We start from the raw sequence: 20,254 nt of genomic DNA, 5'->3' as shown, positions 1-20,254 counted from the left end.
CTCTGCTGGGTAATCCAAACCTGTTTGATACTCCAGATATTTTCAGACAAAAGACAAAATGTTTTCCCAGGGAACAGATGTTGCTACAAATTTATACAAAACTCACCCTAATCTCATTTACATCCGTAGTAGTTGAAAATAAAGTTAATAACTGAAGACATTATAGATGTGCTAGAGTATTGTTGTTCAACTCATCTTAGAAAAGCATTTGCTTTTAATTTATATATTTAGGAACATTTGATACAAAAATGATATATAATTTAAAATATAAAGCATTTTATGGATAATTATAAATTATTGTGCTAGATTGTATCACCAAATATTACCACAGTCATTTTTATAGCCGCCTTCTATTTCCTATTTTTCTTACAAAACGTTTGAGGTTTTGATAATTAATTAAACATATTGCTAAACTGATAACATGTGTCACAAACAGAATTATACTAACAACAATAATAAAAAAAAATCAAGTTGTTTATTTGAATAGTTAATGAATATCATTTGAAAACCAGAAATTGTTCTCCTCCTCGAAGACAAGTATATTTCAAAAGACTACATGATATATCATTTGAGAAGTACATGGGTATTTTCTGAAATTATTCATTAAGAGAATTCAATGGTTAATGGTAGGATTTCAGAGAGATTTAAGTGGATTAGATAAAAATGTGGTCACTGAAACCCCACAGCCTTCACTGAAAATGTCAGCAAACATAAACATTTCAGCAAAAAAGTCACACATACACAGTCACTAAGTTATTCTAATTTGATTTAAAATACTCCATAAAGATAAGAATCTGAGCATCTGAACAGAAACTTCTATAAAAATGCAAGTCACCAATAGGAGATGTGGTTTAGACCTTAACTACAAATGCAATGGTAAGTTAAAGATGTAAAGTAAAAAATGCTATGAAAAATTCTTGGGTACTGCTATCAACAAATCCTTTCCACAAACAATTGCTAAATCAGTTGACATTAGATTTACTTTTTATGATGCACAAAATCAGTAGGGGTAACTGTTAACAATGAGTGCAAACAAATGGAGTAGAGTCTCCTGTTAAAATCACATTTATTCTAGATATGACATGATAGCCTTAGTCTGTATCTTAAACATACTTTCAGTAAACTAAGACTTCAGTTTAGAAGGAAATTAGAAATAGTGCTAAGAATGTTATGTCATAGCTGGATGGATCCCAGAAAGTTCTTCAGTTATTACTGCAAATATTGAGTCACATTAATACTTTTACAAAAACTGAATACATACAGAGTCCCTAGATGTATTAAACTATTAAAGTAATAGCTGCTTATCTAAATTTAAAACCAATTTTCTATTATTAAATATTTCTGAGTATGTTAATTAAGCACACTTACACATGCTTCTGAGGAGAATATATTCTTGTAGTTTCTTTTCAAAGAAAGGAACACTGCAGAAACAATTTGGTCTCTTTTTCAGACAGTTTATTATTTTTAATAAAAGCAATGTGATGTGAATTTAGTTGTTAGAGTCTAGAGTTTTCCATTTCCAATGATTTTTAAAACAGTGAAATCCATTAAAGTCAGAGAAGACATTATGCTATATATAACAGGGTATCCTTTTCAAGCAGAATTATTTTTTTTCCCCTGAGGATGGAAAAAAATACTCTGTGGTTAAACAGGATAAAACTTCCTACAATTTCTATCTTTTTAAACTAAGGCATGCAGTAGCAGCTAAGGTGATATATTTCATATATTTGCTCAAAGTCCAATGCAAAGAATGTGTGCATGAGATGAAAACTAAACATGAATGGTGAGAGAGAACTGCAGAGCTGCCATTATAAACTAGAAGTACATTGACAGTGAAATTGTACTAAGCCTGTGTATGCCTCCGCATTCAACAAAGCTGGACTCAATTATGCCAAATAAGAAATGCCCCAGAAATTTGAAGGATGTAAGAGATCATTATAATAATCTATTTGACTCTATGCACAGTATAGGCTATACATTATCAACAGAGACAGAAAAAGACTGTCTTGTACTAGAGGTATTCTCACTGGAAATTCATACAAGTGGTAGTCCTAGATAAATATTTTTATTTAGATATAGAAGTCCATTGAGAATTCTTTAACATTATTTAACTGATATACACTGAGCAATAATAATGAGAACCTGAACAAAGGATTATGTTGTCATACTAGCCAAGACTGACAGTTTACAGCTAAATAGATGCTTCTTTCCACATGCACCAATTAGTGAGACTGATTTTCAACATCTACCTACTGACAGGTATGTAAAATTAGACATCAATCCCCATTCCCCACTTAAAAACCTAGATTATGAAATTTTTAACATAGCTTCAGAATCTGTGAAAAAAGTTTCCAGGTAGGAGGCATAAGCTCATGATTTCCAAACTGATAGACAATTCAATCTAAACTGAGAGACAGATGATTTTACAAATTCTCTTTTCTCATTTATTTATTTATTTATTGTTACTATCTTAATACTTTTTGTTATTATTTTTATACTTGTTTGTGCAGTACTCAGTACCCTGCTATCTTGCAGCCTTCTGACTGTAATAAAACAGTTGGACCTGAGAAATAATGGTATTAGTCCTTATTGGCTCATGTAGTCTAACTTGCTTTACTGCAGACTTTCCTGTTCATTTGTGTTCTGAAGTTAGTGATTAGAATTTTATCTAGGAATTGAATCTGGATTGAATTAATGTGCCTGGAAACACACCTGGTGGGTTCTTCTTCTGGCAGATCTTCTAAAAGTTTCATCTTTTCTAGGATAATGGACAATTATTTTTAGGGATTATGGTCACTTCGGTAGATGAAAATATCAGTTACATTTTGTTTCAGTTGGTAGTGATTCCAATAAATCCCTTTAAAAACAAACCGCTATGATGTTTTGTTTATATCTGGGAAATGACCTTCCACTTATGTATCATCAAACACTACACATCTGTGGTGACTCAGTATATCTCTAAATCTAAGGAAATAATAAGTATATGTAATCTGCACTGATACAGAAACAGCAAAGTCAACAGATTCACTGAAGTCAGGAATGTTGTCAGTTGACATGGAAAGGTAACACAGATTGCAACAAAAATACAGTTTGAGTGCAATTTAAATTATGTTGAGGAAATGGAAGATAGTCTGATTATACTTAAGTTCTGGGGAACACAAGTCCATGCGATAAGCAAAGTGGCAGCAGCAAATTATGTTCATTTAGCATAAAAAGGAAAAAAATCAATCCCCTGGACAACCTGTCATCTCAAATTTGAAAACTTGTTCTTTTAGAGGAAGGTTAAGTAAATTAAACTGAAATATTTGCTTCATGAATAGGTATGCAGTCACTTCTAGAAACAAGGTGTTTGAAATATGATGATTGAGATGCCAGGTGTGTTTGGATCATTTTACATTAGAGCATTTATTAAAGAATAGAAGGATCATCATTTTCATCACCAGTCCTGATTCTTACTGTACTGCTTCAAGTTTTACATTGACTTATCACACAGAAGTTGTGAAACTATGTTCGTATCAATATTTATAACAAATATGTAAACCAGATCACAGAATTTCTCTCAGACACCTCGGGTTTCTCTTAAGTAGAAATGTTATAGAAACAGCCAGGTGTGGACAAAATTTGCTCAGGGCTTATTGTTGCGCTTTTGCCCAAACAACTTTTTATAATCAATCATTTTGTGATGTGCAGGTTGAGACAAGACATGTTCTTAGTGGAAAAATCACTGCTGGAAACAAGATTGTGCTATTTTCTAAGCAAATCCTCCCAGTGTTAATAGTGACTTTCTGCTTTGGAGGCTTCAATTTTGTATGACCTTGCTGGACAATGCAGGCATTACAAATCCTTCCGGTAAAACAGAGTTGATCTAGTTCGTGGAATACAGTCACTAAGAAAAAGGACAAGTGGACAGCCTTTCTTAACTGTGAACATCACATTCTCTCTGAGTAAGCACAGCTACTTATCACCACAGGCAAACAGCAGTACTTCCTGCTGATGAAAGACATATGTTATTTCAATATATAGGGTGAAAAAATATTGCTCCTTGAGATGCGGACAGATGTGTTTTTTGGATCTGTAAGAAAGATAAACTGTTTAAGTGATCCATAATGAAGGAGAAAACTCCATCCTTGACTAAAATAATAGTCCAGGAAACTGGCTATACTCCATGGATCTATTCCCTGTTAAGCTAAAACACTAGGATTCTCTGCGTCTAAATTACATATAGTGAGAAGCAATTGTTACACTCTCTGCACGATTTCAGTGTCCCACAGGCTACTCAGTACTGAAGTTTTGAAGAGAAAATTGAATACATGAGATTTGTAGCTTAAGTGACAGAGTAGCCTGCAGCATCCTTGATGGAATAAGTTTGTTTTTAAGACTTTAAGAGGTATTGTAATGGCAACGAAGTCTTCATTAAACACCAAGATCTGCTACTGAACAACTGTATTAAGGTATGCAAGGACTACAAATAGTCGAGTCTCACATCTCCTAATATAGTCATAAAATCAATAAATAGCTTATAAAGACACCGAGAACAGAAAAAAAAGTTATCATACTTTGCAATATCAAACTAAAGTCCATTTCTTAATCCATTCAAAAATTAAAAAATGCTACAAGACCTGTATACAAAATGTAAAATATTCAGATATCCCTGCAGTACATAGACTTTAGGTGGCTCTAACAATCATTTACAGTCATTTAGTGGCTTTGCACGTGGCAGGGGGGTTGGGCCTTGACGATGCTCGAGATCCCTTCCATCCCAAGGCATTCTATGATTCTGTGATTTTCTATACATATTACTAAAATGTGTGCTGATAAGAAGGAAAATGTACAGATCCATACACATAAAAAAATCTGTGTTGCCTATGCTGCATCTGTCTGGGGCAATGATTTGTGTCTTTGTTGGGTTTTTTTGTTTGTTTGTTTGTTTATCTACAGCTATTAGTGCTATTTGAAATAGTAACAACAGTTCATAAATGAAATCTTTTTTTTTCTTTTTTTTTTTTTTTTTTTTTTTTTCTTTCAAGTAAAGATTCTTTTTAAACATGGAAAGAAAAAAATCTCTTTCTTGAAAAACTGTATTCATCATGCATGTGAATATCTGGCTTTTAAAGTTGTATCATGACCTCTCAAGGCATAATGAAATGCAGTTCTTCAGTTCAGATCCATTTTCATTGTGGTTATTGAGATGACCAAAGGCAGAAGTGGAAGGATGATCTCGGTTTCCATTCCAGCAGCTCCAAATAGACAATTTGACCTAATGACTAGTTTTGAAATAAGCCAGTCCATTTCATTTTAGAGTTGTAGTTTTATAGATTGCAGATATTAAGGAAAATTGAAAGGTCTCATTTTCAACAGTTGAAACAGATGGAAGAAGAAACAAGCTTTCAGATAAGGCTGTTGATTTTTTTTGTTGTTGTTGTTTTTGTTTGTTTGTTTTGTTTTGTTTTCTACAGACCTCTCAAATGCTGAGGAGGATGACCCTCCTTCCAAAGACACAAATTTCTTTATGATTGCAGATAATTTAAAAATACAGTCAATATAGGTTGAAATTATCTACATGATTGCTACTGATCCATTTGGATAGTACTGTTCAATCACTGTTTTCTGCCTTTCTGTCACTCCAACAAAGAAAAACACTCCAACTACACCCAACTAAGAATGAGAAGACTGAGGATTTTCATAGCAAGATATGAATAATATCATGATTTGAGCTGTAGCATGAGGATGTTTAATGATTCTAAGAAAGGAAGAAATGTGACGCAGAGACAGCTTCACTCCATCCTAACACATCTTGATTCGTACCAACTTGAATCCAAATCAATTTTGTGGAGGGGAGAGGGATTTTGCCTTTCTTCTGCCCCCTGAAGTTTCTCAAGAGGATGTTCAGAAACTATTCATTTTTAGTATAAAAGCAACCATAGTCCTAAGTGCACATAACTGTTGGTACAGACCATATGTAGAAGCCTGAAGAATCATCCAGAGTCAGACATAGGGTGTGAATTCAAAAAAACACTGAAAAATTACTTAGTCATACTATTTTATGAATCAGAAGGGAATACTCTCCATGAATATGGTCAGTAACCACAAGATTCTAAACTTAGCTGTACTTTCCAAGCAGTACAAATTCATTAGCATGCTTCTAAAACCTCAGGGACATTTATTCAGCTATAAACAAAAAGAGAGAAGTAGCATTTGAAAGGATCACATGTCTTCACTGCACTGTTAATTTGGGCTTTTACTCAGTTCTCATTCATAGATGAAACTTTAGGCTAAGTTTAGAACTTCAAAGTGAAAATTCTGGCCTGGCCTGTGATATGTGAGCTAGTTCTGTCCAAATTTTTCAGTGAGGATCTAGTGAAAAAACAAAAAAAAGCCTACTTGAGCTTCCCAAAGAAAAATTGCTATCAAAATCTGGAAATGATCAGAAGATATGCAGCCAAATGATGCACTGAAGTCAGAGGATATGCTCACAGAAGTTTAGAGGTTGCACAGAACTTGTGCTGCAGTATGAAACATTTAGCTCAAATCTTGTTCTACTCTTCTTAATGCATACAAATATATATATATATATATATATATATATATATTATAAAGTATGTGTAAGCAAGGAGGTCTTGTTCTTTCTCTTCTCATTTCCCTACAGCATAAATATCCTGAACTATTTGGTCATACCGATGAGAGGAAAAACAAGCTAATCTTGAAATGACATAGAATACAATGCATTATTCTTCAGATATTTATTGAATTTGTTATGCACTCAGTTTCTTACAGCTCAGAACAAATATTCTTGTACCATCAGTCATCACTTTAAAATCCTTATCCAAAGAAATGTAAACTTTTAACATAGAGACAGATACAAAGGATATTCAATTAAGAAATGCTTGCCTTGGAAAAAGCAAAACTTGCCCCTTATTCAGTAGTCCTGGTCTATTGTTCTGCTTGACTAAGTCACTCTCATTCTAGATCTTCCAAGGACATAAAAAAGTTTGCATTTGTTGAAAAACTCAGGATAACCTGAACAACACATCAGAATTACAGTCCACTGATAAAGTCATATACATTTTACCTAGGAATTTACTGCGCGTTGAGAGATGATGTTTGTCATAAATCACCAGTTTAATAATTTTAACAGATAATTCAATTGGTGTTTGTACATGTCTCAGGGTCAACACACAACTGACAATCTGGAGATGAGGATATGGTGCTGGACCACGTGAAAGGCCTTGCACAAATCCAGGCAGACAACACAGTTGCCCTTTCTTGGTCTACCGATGCTGTCATTCCGCCATATAAGGCCACCAGATTGGTGAGGCACAATGTGCCCTTGATGAAGCTGTGCTGGCTGTCTTGGATCACCTCCTCATCTTGCGTGTGCCTTAGCATCTCTCTAAGGAGGATCTGCTCCATGGTCTTCCCAGACAGATGTTTTAATGTAAGCTGAGTTCTCAGGATCTATCTCTACCCTCAGTATTTTGAAATGCATTTAAATTCTGTAAACAATCCAGAAGTGGCTGCATTATTGCAGCATTATTGTATTTCTTGTGAAAGCAACTGCAAAGCTCCAAAATGCTTACAGAAATGTGTTATTATACTGTACTACTTTAATGCAGGATCAGGAGATCTGGACTCAGATGAATACAGTAATAGCTAAGCTCTGCTATCAGAATTATAGTTTCTGGAAGAGTACACCTTACAGACTGGAGAACCAAAAAGTGTGAAACCACTGAAACAGGGTTTGCACAGAAATTCACAGAAATCTGTAGAAACATGCCATCAAATTGTGGACAGTTAAACAAGGAAGTCACACCACAGCAAACAGCTGTAGCAGGACTTTTAGTCCAGGTGTACTAGTCACATAATGTACTAGCCATATTACATGTGACTAATTCAAGAAAAATATAAGGTACATTTTCATCATAGTTTAAAATAAATTTACTTGCACATGTGTTAGATCGTGATTTTCATGATTTATATTACAAAGCATGCTGAGATGTGACAACTCTAACTCTCAGCTATTCCCTCTGGATCCCAGGCAATAGTATTATGTAGAAGTACAAATCAATACCTCTGTTACCTTTCAACCTGCTTCTTGAGTTAGAGAATGTCTAAGCTGTTATCACAGCACAGGAGCTATTTCATAAGAAGTTATAAACACTGGTGTTATTTTCAAATCTCCATGCTATGAGTTTTTTGTTTTATTTTCCTTTTAAAGTATAAGAGGTTTTAAAAAACCCAGAATGTTACAGCTCAAAGATTTCAATGGTATTACACATTTATGCAATTAAGTAAAACAAATATAAAAAAATCTAATCTATCAATTTGATTTTATGAAGTAAAACAAAGGTGTGGTTGTATTAAAAAAAGGAGACAATATAGAACTTGAAATATCTAGTTTATGTTCTAAATGACAATTATAAGCAAATATAACAGTGCTGTATAAAATCCACATAGATGCATTTTACAAAAATGCCACTTTTCATATAACAAAAGAACATGGAAAATTTTAAGTTCCAAGCCTTTTCAAAAGTCTTTTAACTGAAAAACAAAACAGAAACTTAAATCTTACACATAAATTAAAAACGGTCAGTATAATGTTGCTTTGTGATGCCTGGGGTACAGGAAAATAGAACAACTTTTTTCATTATTGATTTTAATCAGTTACACTACAGGTATGGACACAAAGAATCTGGGCCTTAGACTTTGATCTTGCAAGCAAACACCAGCTCAAGTGGAGCTGGAAGCATTTGTATGATTAAAGGTACACAGATGGTTAAGTATTTATTTGGAGTATGGAGTTTTGGAGTATGGCCTCTAATGCCACTTCATTTGCAGCAGAAATAAATGCTGTTGGTCCTTTCCAGAAAGTAGCTGTGCTCTGGCAGGCAGCTATGAGAGCTTTACCTACTTTAACACGAAGTGCACAAACTTAATTCAGGATGCTCTGAAACCTGCTTAATGTAACTCAGTCCCAAAGCAGACAGAACACATTTGAGCCAGTGGTTCAGAGAGTTGTTTAAAACAGATACCATAGCTGCTTACGTTACTCAAATCACTGCTCAAGTGACTATACCTCTCTTTTCATCTTCCAGGCCATTATTAGATCAAAGACACACTCCTCAGTAATAATATCTTTACTTACACTGTGTCAAGATAATTTTTCTTAACTCTTCAGTAAGTCACTCTCAGAAGGGTTTTATACTCAGGTGTGTAACATCCTAGACATCTCGTCAAACATTCATCCCAAATCCATCTCACCTACTTTTGTCTGAGCATTATGTCAGGCTTCTGGTTTAAACTAACTATTTTATCCTTCTGTGCTCAGGACAGACAGAAGTACATGAGCAGGATAAGCGCAACAATCAAATGAAGCACTTGTTTCAGAAAGTAAGGTTAGGAACAAGGAAAAGATCATCATAGTATCATAGTATCATAGTATCGTGCGAGTTGGAAGGGACCTTAGAGATCATCGAGTCCAACTCCCGGATTTCGAGCCCCCTGTGTAGCGAAGTGGCACTTCTACCCCTGCGCCACAGGGGGGGGATTCGAACCCGGGCCCTCCAGTGCCGCAGGCAGCAGCTTAAACCACTGCGCCACTGGGGGCACACAAGATGCTGTTAACTCTTTAGTAATAGAAATTTGCAGGATGTTTATAAATGTCATTAATAACAGTGAAACAAGGTCTCTGTTCTGTTTTTGTATCAGAGGTTTTGTGTAGTTTGTGGCAGATTTAAAGGAAAGGATGCTGCACTCAAAGCAGTTTTTGGAGAACCACTCTTTACTGTAACCTTTCTTTTATTTTCTGAATCTGGAGCATTTTATCAGAAAAAAAATAAAAAAAACAAGTATTTCAGAAATAAAATAATACATTGCATTGGTTGACTGCCGTCCCCACAGAAGAAATAAGGAATCCCAATAAGGAATTCTATGCAATCATTGTAGAATATGGAAGTATTTACGGCCTGTTCCAGAGCTACAAGTAATGCTCAACCTGCTTAATACTTTAACACTTCCTCAATAGCATGTTTAGAAACAGCTATCCCAGGTGCTTGTGCAACCTGAAAATATGCAGAAGGAGGTGGCCAAGCCTAAGATAAGCAGAGAAGAGAAAATAATGACTTACTGCATGTGAACACAGGAACATAAAGACAAGGATTTATTTATTTATTTATTTATTTCACGAGCAATAATTTTAAGAAGATCTCAAAGTCGGCTTCTGGGCTCCAAGACAATACATATTTTCAAGCTTTGTATCATACCACTCTCAGCTAACTGAGATGAAATATTTAATGCATAAAGAAATGGGCTTGTTTTCCTTTACTCTTGGCTTTTACCGCATACCCACAGGAAAACACTTTGCTTTATCAGAAATAAAGGGCTGCAGGAGCTCATGGAATTAAGTAACACTTGCTAACCTTTAGGCTTCTGGCTGAAAAATGACCTTCAGTGATGACCCTAGTGAATAGTGCTATTTGGAATAACTCCCTTGCATCAAACAACCTATCATTTTACTATTATTAAGTTTGGTAACACTGCTGGGAGAAACCATCAGTTAAAAAAAGAAACAAGGTACTGACCCTTAGATATTTGGGGACTGTTGTTTTCCGCAATCAGTTCAAGGCACTTTTTTCATTCATTTTATACAATTTCCTTTCACCAGTGTCAAGAAGATCAGAATAAGAAAAGGCCAACCCTCCCTGTGATGTTTATTACTCACCAACAAATAAAAGATATATTTATGGCTGCATTCACCATTTTACTAGGTCTATTAAACAAATGTGTTGTAAGAAGAAGTCTATGAAACAAACTTAGCAACAGTGAAAGGCCCATTGTTTGACTCCCTACTGAAGCATCAATTGATTCACAGTATGAAGTCAGGAATCCCATAGATAAAAATAAACACAGAAGAAGTAGAGAATAGATACATTAAAAGGAGTGACATCTTCTTTCACTGAAAGGCCTGTCTTTCAACCACAGGTTCCTTGGTTTAAAGAATTATTTTGTAAATACTTCACCAAAAAATCCAGTCAGGAATCTTTAAAATTTTTAAATAAATATATTTGGAGGGATTTAAAATAATAGAAACAAAAAAAGATATAATTTACGTGTTTCACAGAAAGAACAGTTTTCCTAAAACCCGGAGTTCTTCAGTACTGATGAAGTAGAAATTTTAGCAATATGATTTCACAAGGATCACAAACAATTTTTTCTTAGTTGCTGCTGCCAAATAAATTCTCTGACTGACTGGAAAGATATCCTTTGTACTTTCATTTCTGAAATGAAAGCTCATTTCAGGCAAATTTGATTAAGAACAGTAATGTGGTTTATGTAAACTTAATGTCTATGACAAATTAATCTCTGTCATTAGACTATTCCATCATTTCCTTTGTGTTAACTTTTTAATTTGCAGAAACACTGTAGGATCCAATTATGATTAATTTCCTTGCTACTGAAGACATGACTATTAGAAGTCAGCCAGTGGCAGCCACATAAGTTAATGAACGTGCTACTGCACTGTTTTTCCATGGAATGCAACAGAACAGAGTATCCTGGTATAATTAATTAATTTTTTACTAATGCTTGAAGTTCATAAGAGCAATTAGTGACACTTCCACCAAGCAAATGAGATTTCAGTCTGAAACACTTCATTGCTTTCAAGGATAAATCTTACATCATTTGATGTAACTGGAAGACTCTTTCTGACTCTACTAAGAACTGAGCACTCTAATAGAATAGGTAATAAAGCATGGCAAGTACAATATTGAGACAGTGCAGCATGACGTGACAAAAGCAACTACCAACTATCTGTTTTTTTCTGAAACTAATAACAAGTAAACTGAAGATGAGGTTCAACTTTTATTCCATAAATATTTATTTTTTTTTAGATACATGAGTGATCCAAGTTTTGCAGCTATTGGCTACACACAGTCTGCACATCATGTCAGGGCCAGGATGTTTGGCGTCTCTTTGCTGAAATCTTTGTGGTTACAGACCTCCTGCTCATACTTGCACAGAAACTGTAAATTGAACCTTTCACATGCCGTTATAGTCCAGAGCTCCTGCAAATTACAGGTAATGTAAGAATGAGAGCAGACTTACTTAGAAACAAAGACACATTGCTAAGATGGCATACTCATCAAGAGTACTGTGTATTCAGATGCCTGATTGTAATGTGCTGAAGTTTACAAATGCAAAGTCTAGCATCAAGAAACATCAGGACAAACCTGAAAAACAAAACAAAACAAATCTGGAAAAGTCCTTTTATGTGTGTGTTTGCAATGTTGTTTTTTGCTCGGCTGATTTTTGTAAGCATGGAAATCATCATGAGGTATGAGAAAAGTTGAACAAAAATGTTACAGTTCTGCTTTACACTGTTTTGAAATGAAAAATAAGACTTTAGAGTGCTATAAAACCACCTGACCAAGGGATTTGTCATGGGCAAAATCTTATCTATTAATAGCATCAACAGAACTAAAAGAGCGTGCTTAGAGGAGAATCACAGTTATAATAGTCTTCAATTGAATCAGTTAAGAAGGTGAAATATGTCTCCAAAAATCCGAGCTGTAGACATAAGGAAGATCAGAAGAAACGAGATGATGGAAAAAAAGGAATAGGTCAGTGTGAGACGACAAAAAAGAATAGGCTGGTAACAGTCATTTTTGAAACCACTCCCTGAGAGAATCAATGTTTTTATTTGCTTTTACATATGTAGTAAATTCACTCAGTTTCTCAAAATGAATCTTGATGCTGACAGTTTTTAATTTTCACTAACTTAAGGATGGAACTTATTTAAAAACTTCTCAAATACTGCTTCTTCAAAGCTATTTAACAGTTTTTCTTCACAAGAGCTAGGAATTAATGCTAAACTACCTTACAGATTTTTTTTATAAAACAACACTTTCATTTTTATTTTATTTTTTTAATATTTCTTTCATGTATAGTCATGAATCCATAAATGATCACATAAGTGCCAAACAGTAACTAACCAACAAAAAATATTTAAAACACTATACTTGCACTAAGAGTTTTATTTGCAAAACAAAGATTACTATCTTTATCCCCACAGGGTTTGAATTTCTTTAAGAAATCAAGTTTATTTCTAATTACTGTTGTCTACATCTAAGTAATGTTCACTACATGCTGACTTCATTATATTTGCCCAATTGCATGAAGAACAGGACAGCAGTTTTACTAATATTTAGTATACCTATTGCAGAGTTTTGGAATATTTTTTGACCCAAAATTTCTCAGAAGGTCTGAAACAGATGCCTTTGCAAAGCATACTATAAATCATACAAACATCATTCTTGTGTTCATGTAAGTAAAATAAAACACTTCTAGAGAAATAATAAGTACAAACTCTTAAATTGGCAGATGGTGTTATCACTTTGAAAGCAAGGAGGTAGCTATGTGTAAGCAGTTGCATGCAGAATATTCTGGTCTTGTAGCTTCAGATGGCACTTAGTTCTTTAAAGCAAATGCAGGAAAGTGATTGATGTTACACAGCAAACAGTCTGCTTCTTACGTCCCCAGTGGTAGTGCTTATCACTTTGGAGTTCTGCTACAGTAAAACTTACAGAAGCCATTGTCAACAAACTGCAGTTATGAAAGGAACTGTCATGATTTCTCTGCCAAAAAAAGTCCAGTCTTTGTGAACAAGCCCATCTAGGATTACTTGGAAACACTCCTGAACTTGCTGCCAGTCACCTCTTGGGATATGGATAAATAATAAATCTGAAACAAGCTTTGTTGTTTGACCAATGGGAGAAAGGGAATAAAAGCCCTCCTCTCTTCCCCACCAGCTGGTCTAAGATATCTGTATATCCTTCTTAAAACATTTCTGTACTGACACTGAGTTCTATGTAACCTCAAGAATTCAGTTAAAAAAGAGACTGTTATGTGTTTTTTCCAAACGCTTGTAATATCAGCCCTTATACTCAATGAGATTTATATACCTTCAGATATAATGCAAGTCTTTAGTTCCTAAGCCCTCAGAGTTATACTATTACTTATTTCACCATAAGGAAAATCCAAACATCTATCTGTTATTTACATACACATATTTTATAGATACACATATTTATGTATACACAAGTATACATATTCACTCATATAAACATATATTTACACATATTACTATATTTACACATATTACATATTTACACATCTGACTAGATAAACTAAATTACAATCAATACAATTTGCAGAAATGACTTAACCTACTTTAAGTAAAATGAAGTAAAAATGACTATTATCATTAAAGCTAAAGTAGGCATGTTGGAAGTCCAGCTCCTGAAAATGGCAAAGAAATACTTTCCTTCTGCAGCAGACCTCAACAGTCCTCAAAGACTATTAGCCAGGCCTTGCAAACCATAATTCTTATAGATGGTTTCATGTAACACATCCTATGTATTAAAATCTGCATATGAACACATATACAGATGTCACTTTTCTTCTGCAACATTTCATGTCAATTCAGTCTCTTCTTCTACTTTTTTTTTTTTTTTTTTTTTTTTTAATGTTTTATCTTATGAATAAAATTTCTAAATCCAGATTCTTCCTTTATTAATTCAGTCTGATCCTTCCGCCTGTTGCAACTTCACTACCTCAAGTAGCAAGCATGGTTCAAGGTGGAGATGTTTGGACTGGAAATGCTACTTAATCACACCCTTCCCAGGAAAGAACAGTGTCCAGCACATTGCTACATAACCTGAAATTGGGCAATGCCAAAATGCGTCAAGTCACTCAAGAGCAATATAAACAGGTAAGATAAACAGATATCTCAATATCTGCAGATGTCTGCACAGAGCCCACTGACCAGATCCCATTCACACAGAATCACAGAATTGTAGGGGTTGGAAGGGACCTCTAGAGATCATCGAGTCCAACCACCCTGCCAAAGCAGGTTCCCTACACCACGTCGCACAGTTAGGCGTCCAGGCAGGTCTTGAATATCTCCAGAGAAGGAGACTCCACCACCTCCCTGGGCAGCCTGTTCCAGTGCTCCATTCCTGGTACAAAATTACAGAAGACACCACAGCGGCTCAACAACTCGCTTTCATACTGTTGCCTTTGCTCTTTAACCTATCCACAAACCAGAAAAGAACACTTAGGAACACACTGCATACCATGTATAGGGCTTGAATTATACAATTACATCCTTCATGGGCTCTTCAAGACTACATGCTTTTAATGTAGTTCTACTAGGCTTGTATAAATATATCCCTCCTGCTCTCTGGAAACCAAATCCATTTCAACCTGTAATGTAAATAGTTCTTTTTAACATACAGTGTGTGCTGATTTCACCTTAATTATATATTTCCCATTGCGAGAACTTAGACTGTGGGATACTGGGAAAGAATGCAACCCACAGACTATAAAGCATGGGGGCTGAATCTTGGCCTCCGTTAACACCTCATTAAGCATTGCCTGGACGGTACTTAAAATAACTAATGATTTTTAAATGTATTTGTCAACCTACAACTTAATAATGTAGAAACTTTATTTCTCTGTAATACTGAGTAAACAACAATACATTTTTATCTCTAGAAATCAACATGAAACATTACGAGTATGTTATTACCCCAAGCATGATCTCTGCTGGTCATCGTCAAATGCAACCTTCAAGATGACCATAATACTTGTACCTCAAATGGTGTTAATTGCAATATAAATTTACTTATGAATGAAAGCTGATGGACTGAGCAAAACACCTTCAGTTCTTGGGCTTGTATACAGGTCAAGTTACTAAGAACTAAGTTAAAACCATAAAATTAATTCAACCCCAAATAAATGAATGGCAAAATTCTCATGTTTGAGTTTAATGTGAGTGAAGATAATCCTGTGTTACCAAAAACACCATTATAATTTACATTAAACTGACAGGTTTAACAGTAGTTCAGGAATGCAGGATTTCAATAACTCCCACTCAAACTGAGTAAATGGCCATAGCATCAAACAGAGGTTTCACAGTATATCCTTTAATTAGCAAGGGGATTGTGGTATCCTATCCATCAGGTGACCCCTCTGAGCAAGGGTTAGGACCTGAGCTTGTTGCAGTGAGTTGGGAAGCATGTGTGCACTGCAGGTGAATTCTGGTTTGCTGAAGGCAAAAAGCTCTCATTCATTGTCAGTTCACTTTACTTTCACTGAACATCACTTTTGAAGCAGTAAGAGGAAAGGAAAATTTGTAAAAAACCAGTGTGTCTAATTTGTGGATGCTTTCTCCTAGCTCTATAAGGTAATAAGCTTTTAAAGTCGATTACTTAAGAGATTTTTTTTTATTTATTTATTTTTTTTTAATGGGAGGAGTATTTATATCCTTGAAGTTCATCATACTCATCATAGAAGCTTTTACTTATCTGTCAGTACTAGCCTTGCCTGCAGTGGCCTGAATGCTAATTAACCTCCAACATTCCGAATTGCAAAGGGAGGCACTGAGCAGGTATGTCTGCTTTCACATTTCAAGATATTTGTGATTAAATTTATTGCTGAATTTACAGCTATTCCATGCTGAAAATATATGTATATGGATTTCATTGCCTGTATCAAAATGGTGCAACCACCACTTTGTAACTGGCCATGCCCAGCTGGTACCCAGAGCAGCATCCCTCTGGAGTAAGTGCAATTAAAATGAGGGGACCTTCCTGCTGTTTCTGTTTGATTAGTGAATGCAGCAGCATTTACTCATGGTCTTCATACTAGGATGCTACATTCTTTTGGATGGGAGAACTGCAAGTGCTATTCCCAGGGTGCAAGCAGGGATGCCACGTATAGCCTTTGATTCTGGATACGTAGTTAGGCATTCATTACAACACAGCCTGTAAAATCAGTCACATTTCATAAGTGTGAAAAATGTGGCAGGTTACTCTATGAGGTGAAATATAAGATGGTGATATGTGTGCTCACGGTAGAGAATTTGCTTGGGAAAGATCTTTCTTTGTCATTGGATCTGGGAAAACTGACATCAGGCAGGGGTGGTTGGGCACTCAGTGAGAAATAAATGTTTTAAAATCTCCTTGAAAATATCCTTGAAATTATGATGTGTCATGCCCAAATTACTGCTTCCCTGCTGAAAGTGGAAGTAGTATGCAGTGAAATGTACAATGATTCCAACCAGTGGAAAAACAATTACTCCTACATGCTAGCACAGAAGCAGTTAATAGTTGCAGAACCATAGTGGGGAGCTTGCCAAAATTGGCAGCTAAACCCTGAACCAACATAACTGTAGGTCTATTTGTCTCATTTATTCCTCTTTTCTCATCTCCCTAACCCCACTGCAAGCAAATAAAGATCAATAATAACAATAGCCCTAGTGATTACACCTAGACATAAATCAACAGTAAAATACATTTTTCAACAAAGGAGATATGAGGGAATTATATAATCAGCATTTATCACTCATTTCTACTTATTTATATATTAAAAGGGATTTATTGCATTGACAGCAATCATTTACTTACAAGAGAACTTTTCATGACAAGTCTATCTTTCTTTAAAGCATGTTTCATTGCCCTAATGAAAGCAAAATTCATTTCATAGAGCTTCCTAGCAAAGCATTCAGACCAATTATCCTATTCAGATTATTCTTTATAATTGTCATTTCAGCTTGCTACATAAAACACAATTAAACCTGGTTTAGACTAAAGCAATCTACATGTGGAGTTGTAGTTTATGCTAGATTTTAAATCCTAGCCATACTTAAAATATATATTTTTATATACTTCACACTGAGTCTGCATAGTTAGCATTTCCGTAGCCACAGAAATGTACTTCAGTAAATTAGCATTTTCTCACTCCCAACTGTGTCAGCAATAAGGTATTTTCTTTTCATCTTTGCACAAAAGATACCTAAACATAGCTGATTGGCTTACCATCAATTTACCTTGCATGCTTACATATTTTTTTCAACTTCCACTGCTAATAACTGCCTGTCATATATGTATGACATCTACAAATGTATATACTACTGCAGAGAACTGAAACGTCATGGCTGTGGACTGTGGACAGGTACCCATAGATATACATAGGATGAGTACTAAATCATAAGGAAGAGCTTAAATCACAGGCAATCTGGAACAAGGGGGCAGTTTGAAGTAGCTAAGGGAGAAGGGGTTAGGTTTCAGGGAGACTAACATGGAAGAAAGTAGTTGTAAGTAATGTACACAAATATGAGAGAAAGTAATATTTTTCTTTGAGGAGCAGCTAAACTGGAAGCAGACTTATATTGGCAGTTAGTCATTTTAATTACAGTGTGATGACACTTGCTAGTTTAGAAAATGAATCATATGGTTGCACAGGAATTCAGTCTTTTTGCCTTAGCTATATTTGTAGATAAATAGAATTCTAAAAGTGAAACAGACATTCAATTGCTTAAGGGTTACTTTATACATGGGTATATTTATTCAGTAGTAATTTCAGGGTATCTTCTCATGACTTTCCTTACTATTAAAGACCAGATATCCTACAGCACAGAGGACAACACAGAATGACAAGAAAACCTAATGCATTTGCAGGTATAAGAATATTGAAATAGCCTAAAATCAATCACTACAAATGCCTGAAATAATTCTAATTTCAAAAAGGTCAGTTTCAGATACAATTTACTACAAGAACATAATCTACAGCATTTCTGGAAAGGAATATTTCACTCTGTCAGAGAACCACATTTTAAACCCCATGCAATACTTTCAGTGAAGTCAATGAACTTGTATTAGCATAAAGGCTTTAAAAACCTGACACACTGACCTACCTTTATATGACAGACGTAACCTTGGCTGTCTCGTATCTGTTGCATGACATCCAGCCGGTAACTCTAGTAACAAGCCACACAGTGCCAGCATTAAAAGGTCCTGGGCAGATGCCATCCTGCCCAACATCGAAATCTTGCTCTCTTCACTTAACTGCTGCTCTTTGTTATTATTTTAAGGTTCCAAGTTCCACTTCTACTTTCCCAGTGCAGTCAGATATCTCTCTTTGGTCAGTTTGTGTGGTATCTCTATGTGAAAAATCAGTGTTCATTACAGGAGCACACAGCCTCAGCATGCCATTTGTCAAGCTGCGCAAATGTCATGTAAAAATATTCCCTCCCTAGTGCAATTGTTTATAAAGTGCGAGGACATTCCAAGGCGTTACTCTGCAGTGTTGTGTCTTGAGCTCTCTAGTAACTCTGCCCGTGGATTCAGGAAGAAGCTGTATTTTCAGTCCCTCCTGCAAGGCAGTTCATTAAGAGGAGGGAAGGAAAAAAAAAAAAAAAAAAAAGCACCCTCCTCCTTGGTGCTCTTCAGAACTCAGCCCCTTGCTCTGACTTGCCAAACAGCCAGTTTTAATTCACCTTTCACCTTTGCTAATTAAAAACAAGAAGTGCCATTCCCTCCTGGAGTTGCAGGATCCACCCAGCGGGGAAGCCGGGCTGTCAGGCTGCCGTATTTACTGAGAAAGTTCAGCGAGGGTTGAGGCGATGTACAGTACGAGCTGCTTCTAGGAAGCGATTTAATCCACGTGCCGTGCTCTCATTCCTCAATTGCATCGTGGTTTCACGTTGTAAAGCTTCAGGAGAAGGGTCAGAATTCTTCCCGCCCCTCCCTTCTGAAAAGTCATTTCAGGTTTTTTTTTCCCAGCTCAGTGTTAGAGGAGGATTAACCCTTGAATTAACAGTTTAAGTGCGTTATCACTTAGAGTCATTAAACAGCATGCTACTAAGTGGATCAGCAGTCATTTTTTTACTTTAAAAAGGGTTTGTTTTTGTGTAGCTATATTTGGTGGTTGTTTCTTTTGGTGTTTTGTTTTGTTTTGTTTTGTTTTTGTTTTTTCCAAACGTTCTACACACACCTTAATGAGAGCATGATAAACAGCATCAGATTTACAAGCATCAAGCAGCTACTTCTTACATTGCAACTAACAAATACCAGATAACATCATATCTCTTATTTTTTCTTTTTTTTTTTTTTAAATAATTTCTAATTAAACATCATTAAAATTCACATCATTAATATTCACATCATTAAAATTATACCTGTGGGAAAAAGTAAGTTTTTATTTAAAAAGTTTATAGGTCCATGTCCAAAATACATAAATGCAGAATTAATAGGCTCTGTAGCTCAGATCTCACACATAGAATCTTTTAGCATTTTGTGAAGTGCATTTAGTTATCAAAAATTATTTGTTTGGTTTTGTGTTTTTTGTTTTTTGTTTTTGTTTTTGTTTTTTTAATGAAGGCATTGATATCATCTCAGGTCTTTGCAATAATGAAACA

At 35.3% G+C, this 20,254-nt stretch overlaps 1 protein-coding gene across 1 annotated transcript in view; it reads right to left on the bottom strand.

Annotated features, from left to right (window-relative positions):
* SEMA3E (semaphorin 3E) overlaps positions 1 to 19,174 on the bottom strand; it is a 117,360-nt gene extending 98,186 nt beyond the window's left edge. The window contains exon 1 of the mRNA XM_072333320.1: positions 18,752 to 19,174. Coding sequence (XP_072189421.1) covers positions 18,752 to 18,878 — 127 coding nt within the window. The 5' untranslated portion in view covers positions 18,879 to 19,174. The remainder of the gene's footprint in view (positions 1 to 18,751) is intronic.
* Positions 19,175 to 20,254: the final 1,080 nt, after the last annotated feature.

Source organism: Excalfactoria chinensis, chromosome 1 (genome assembly GCF_039878825.1).
Source record: "Excalfactoria chinensis isolate bCotChi1 chromosome 1, bCotChi1.hap2, whole genome shotgun sequence".
Lineage (NCBI taxonomy): Eukaryota > Metazoa > Chordata > Aves > Galliformes > Phasianidae > Excalfactoria > Excalfactoria chinensis.
This window is presented reverse-complemented; position numbering and strand designations above follow the sequence as displayed.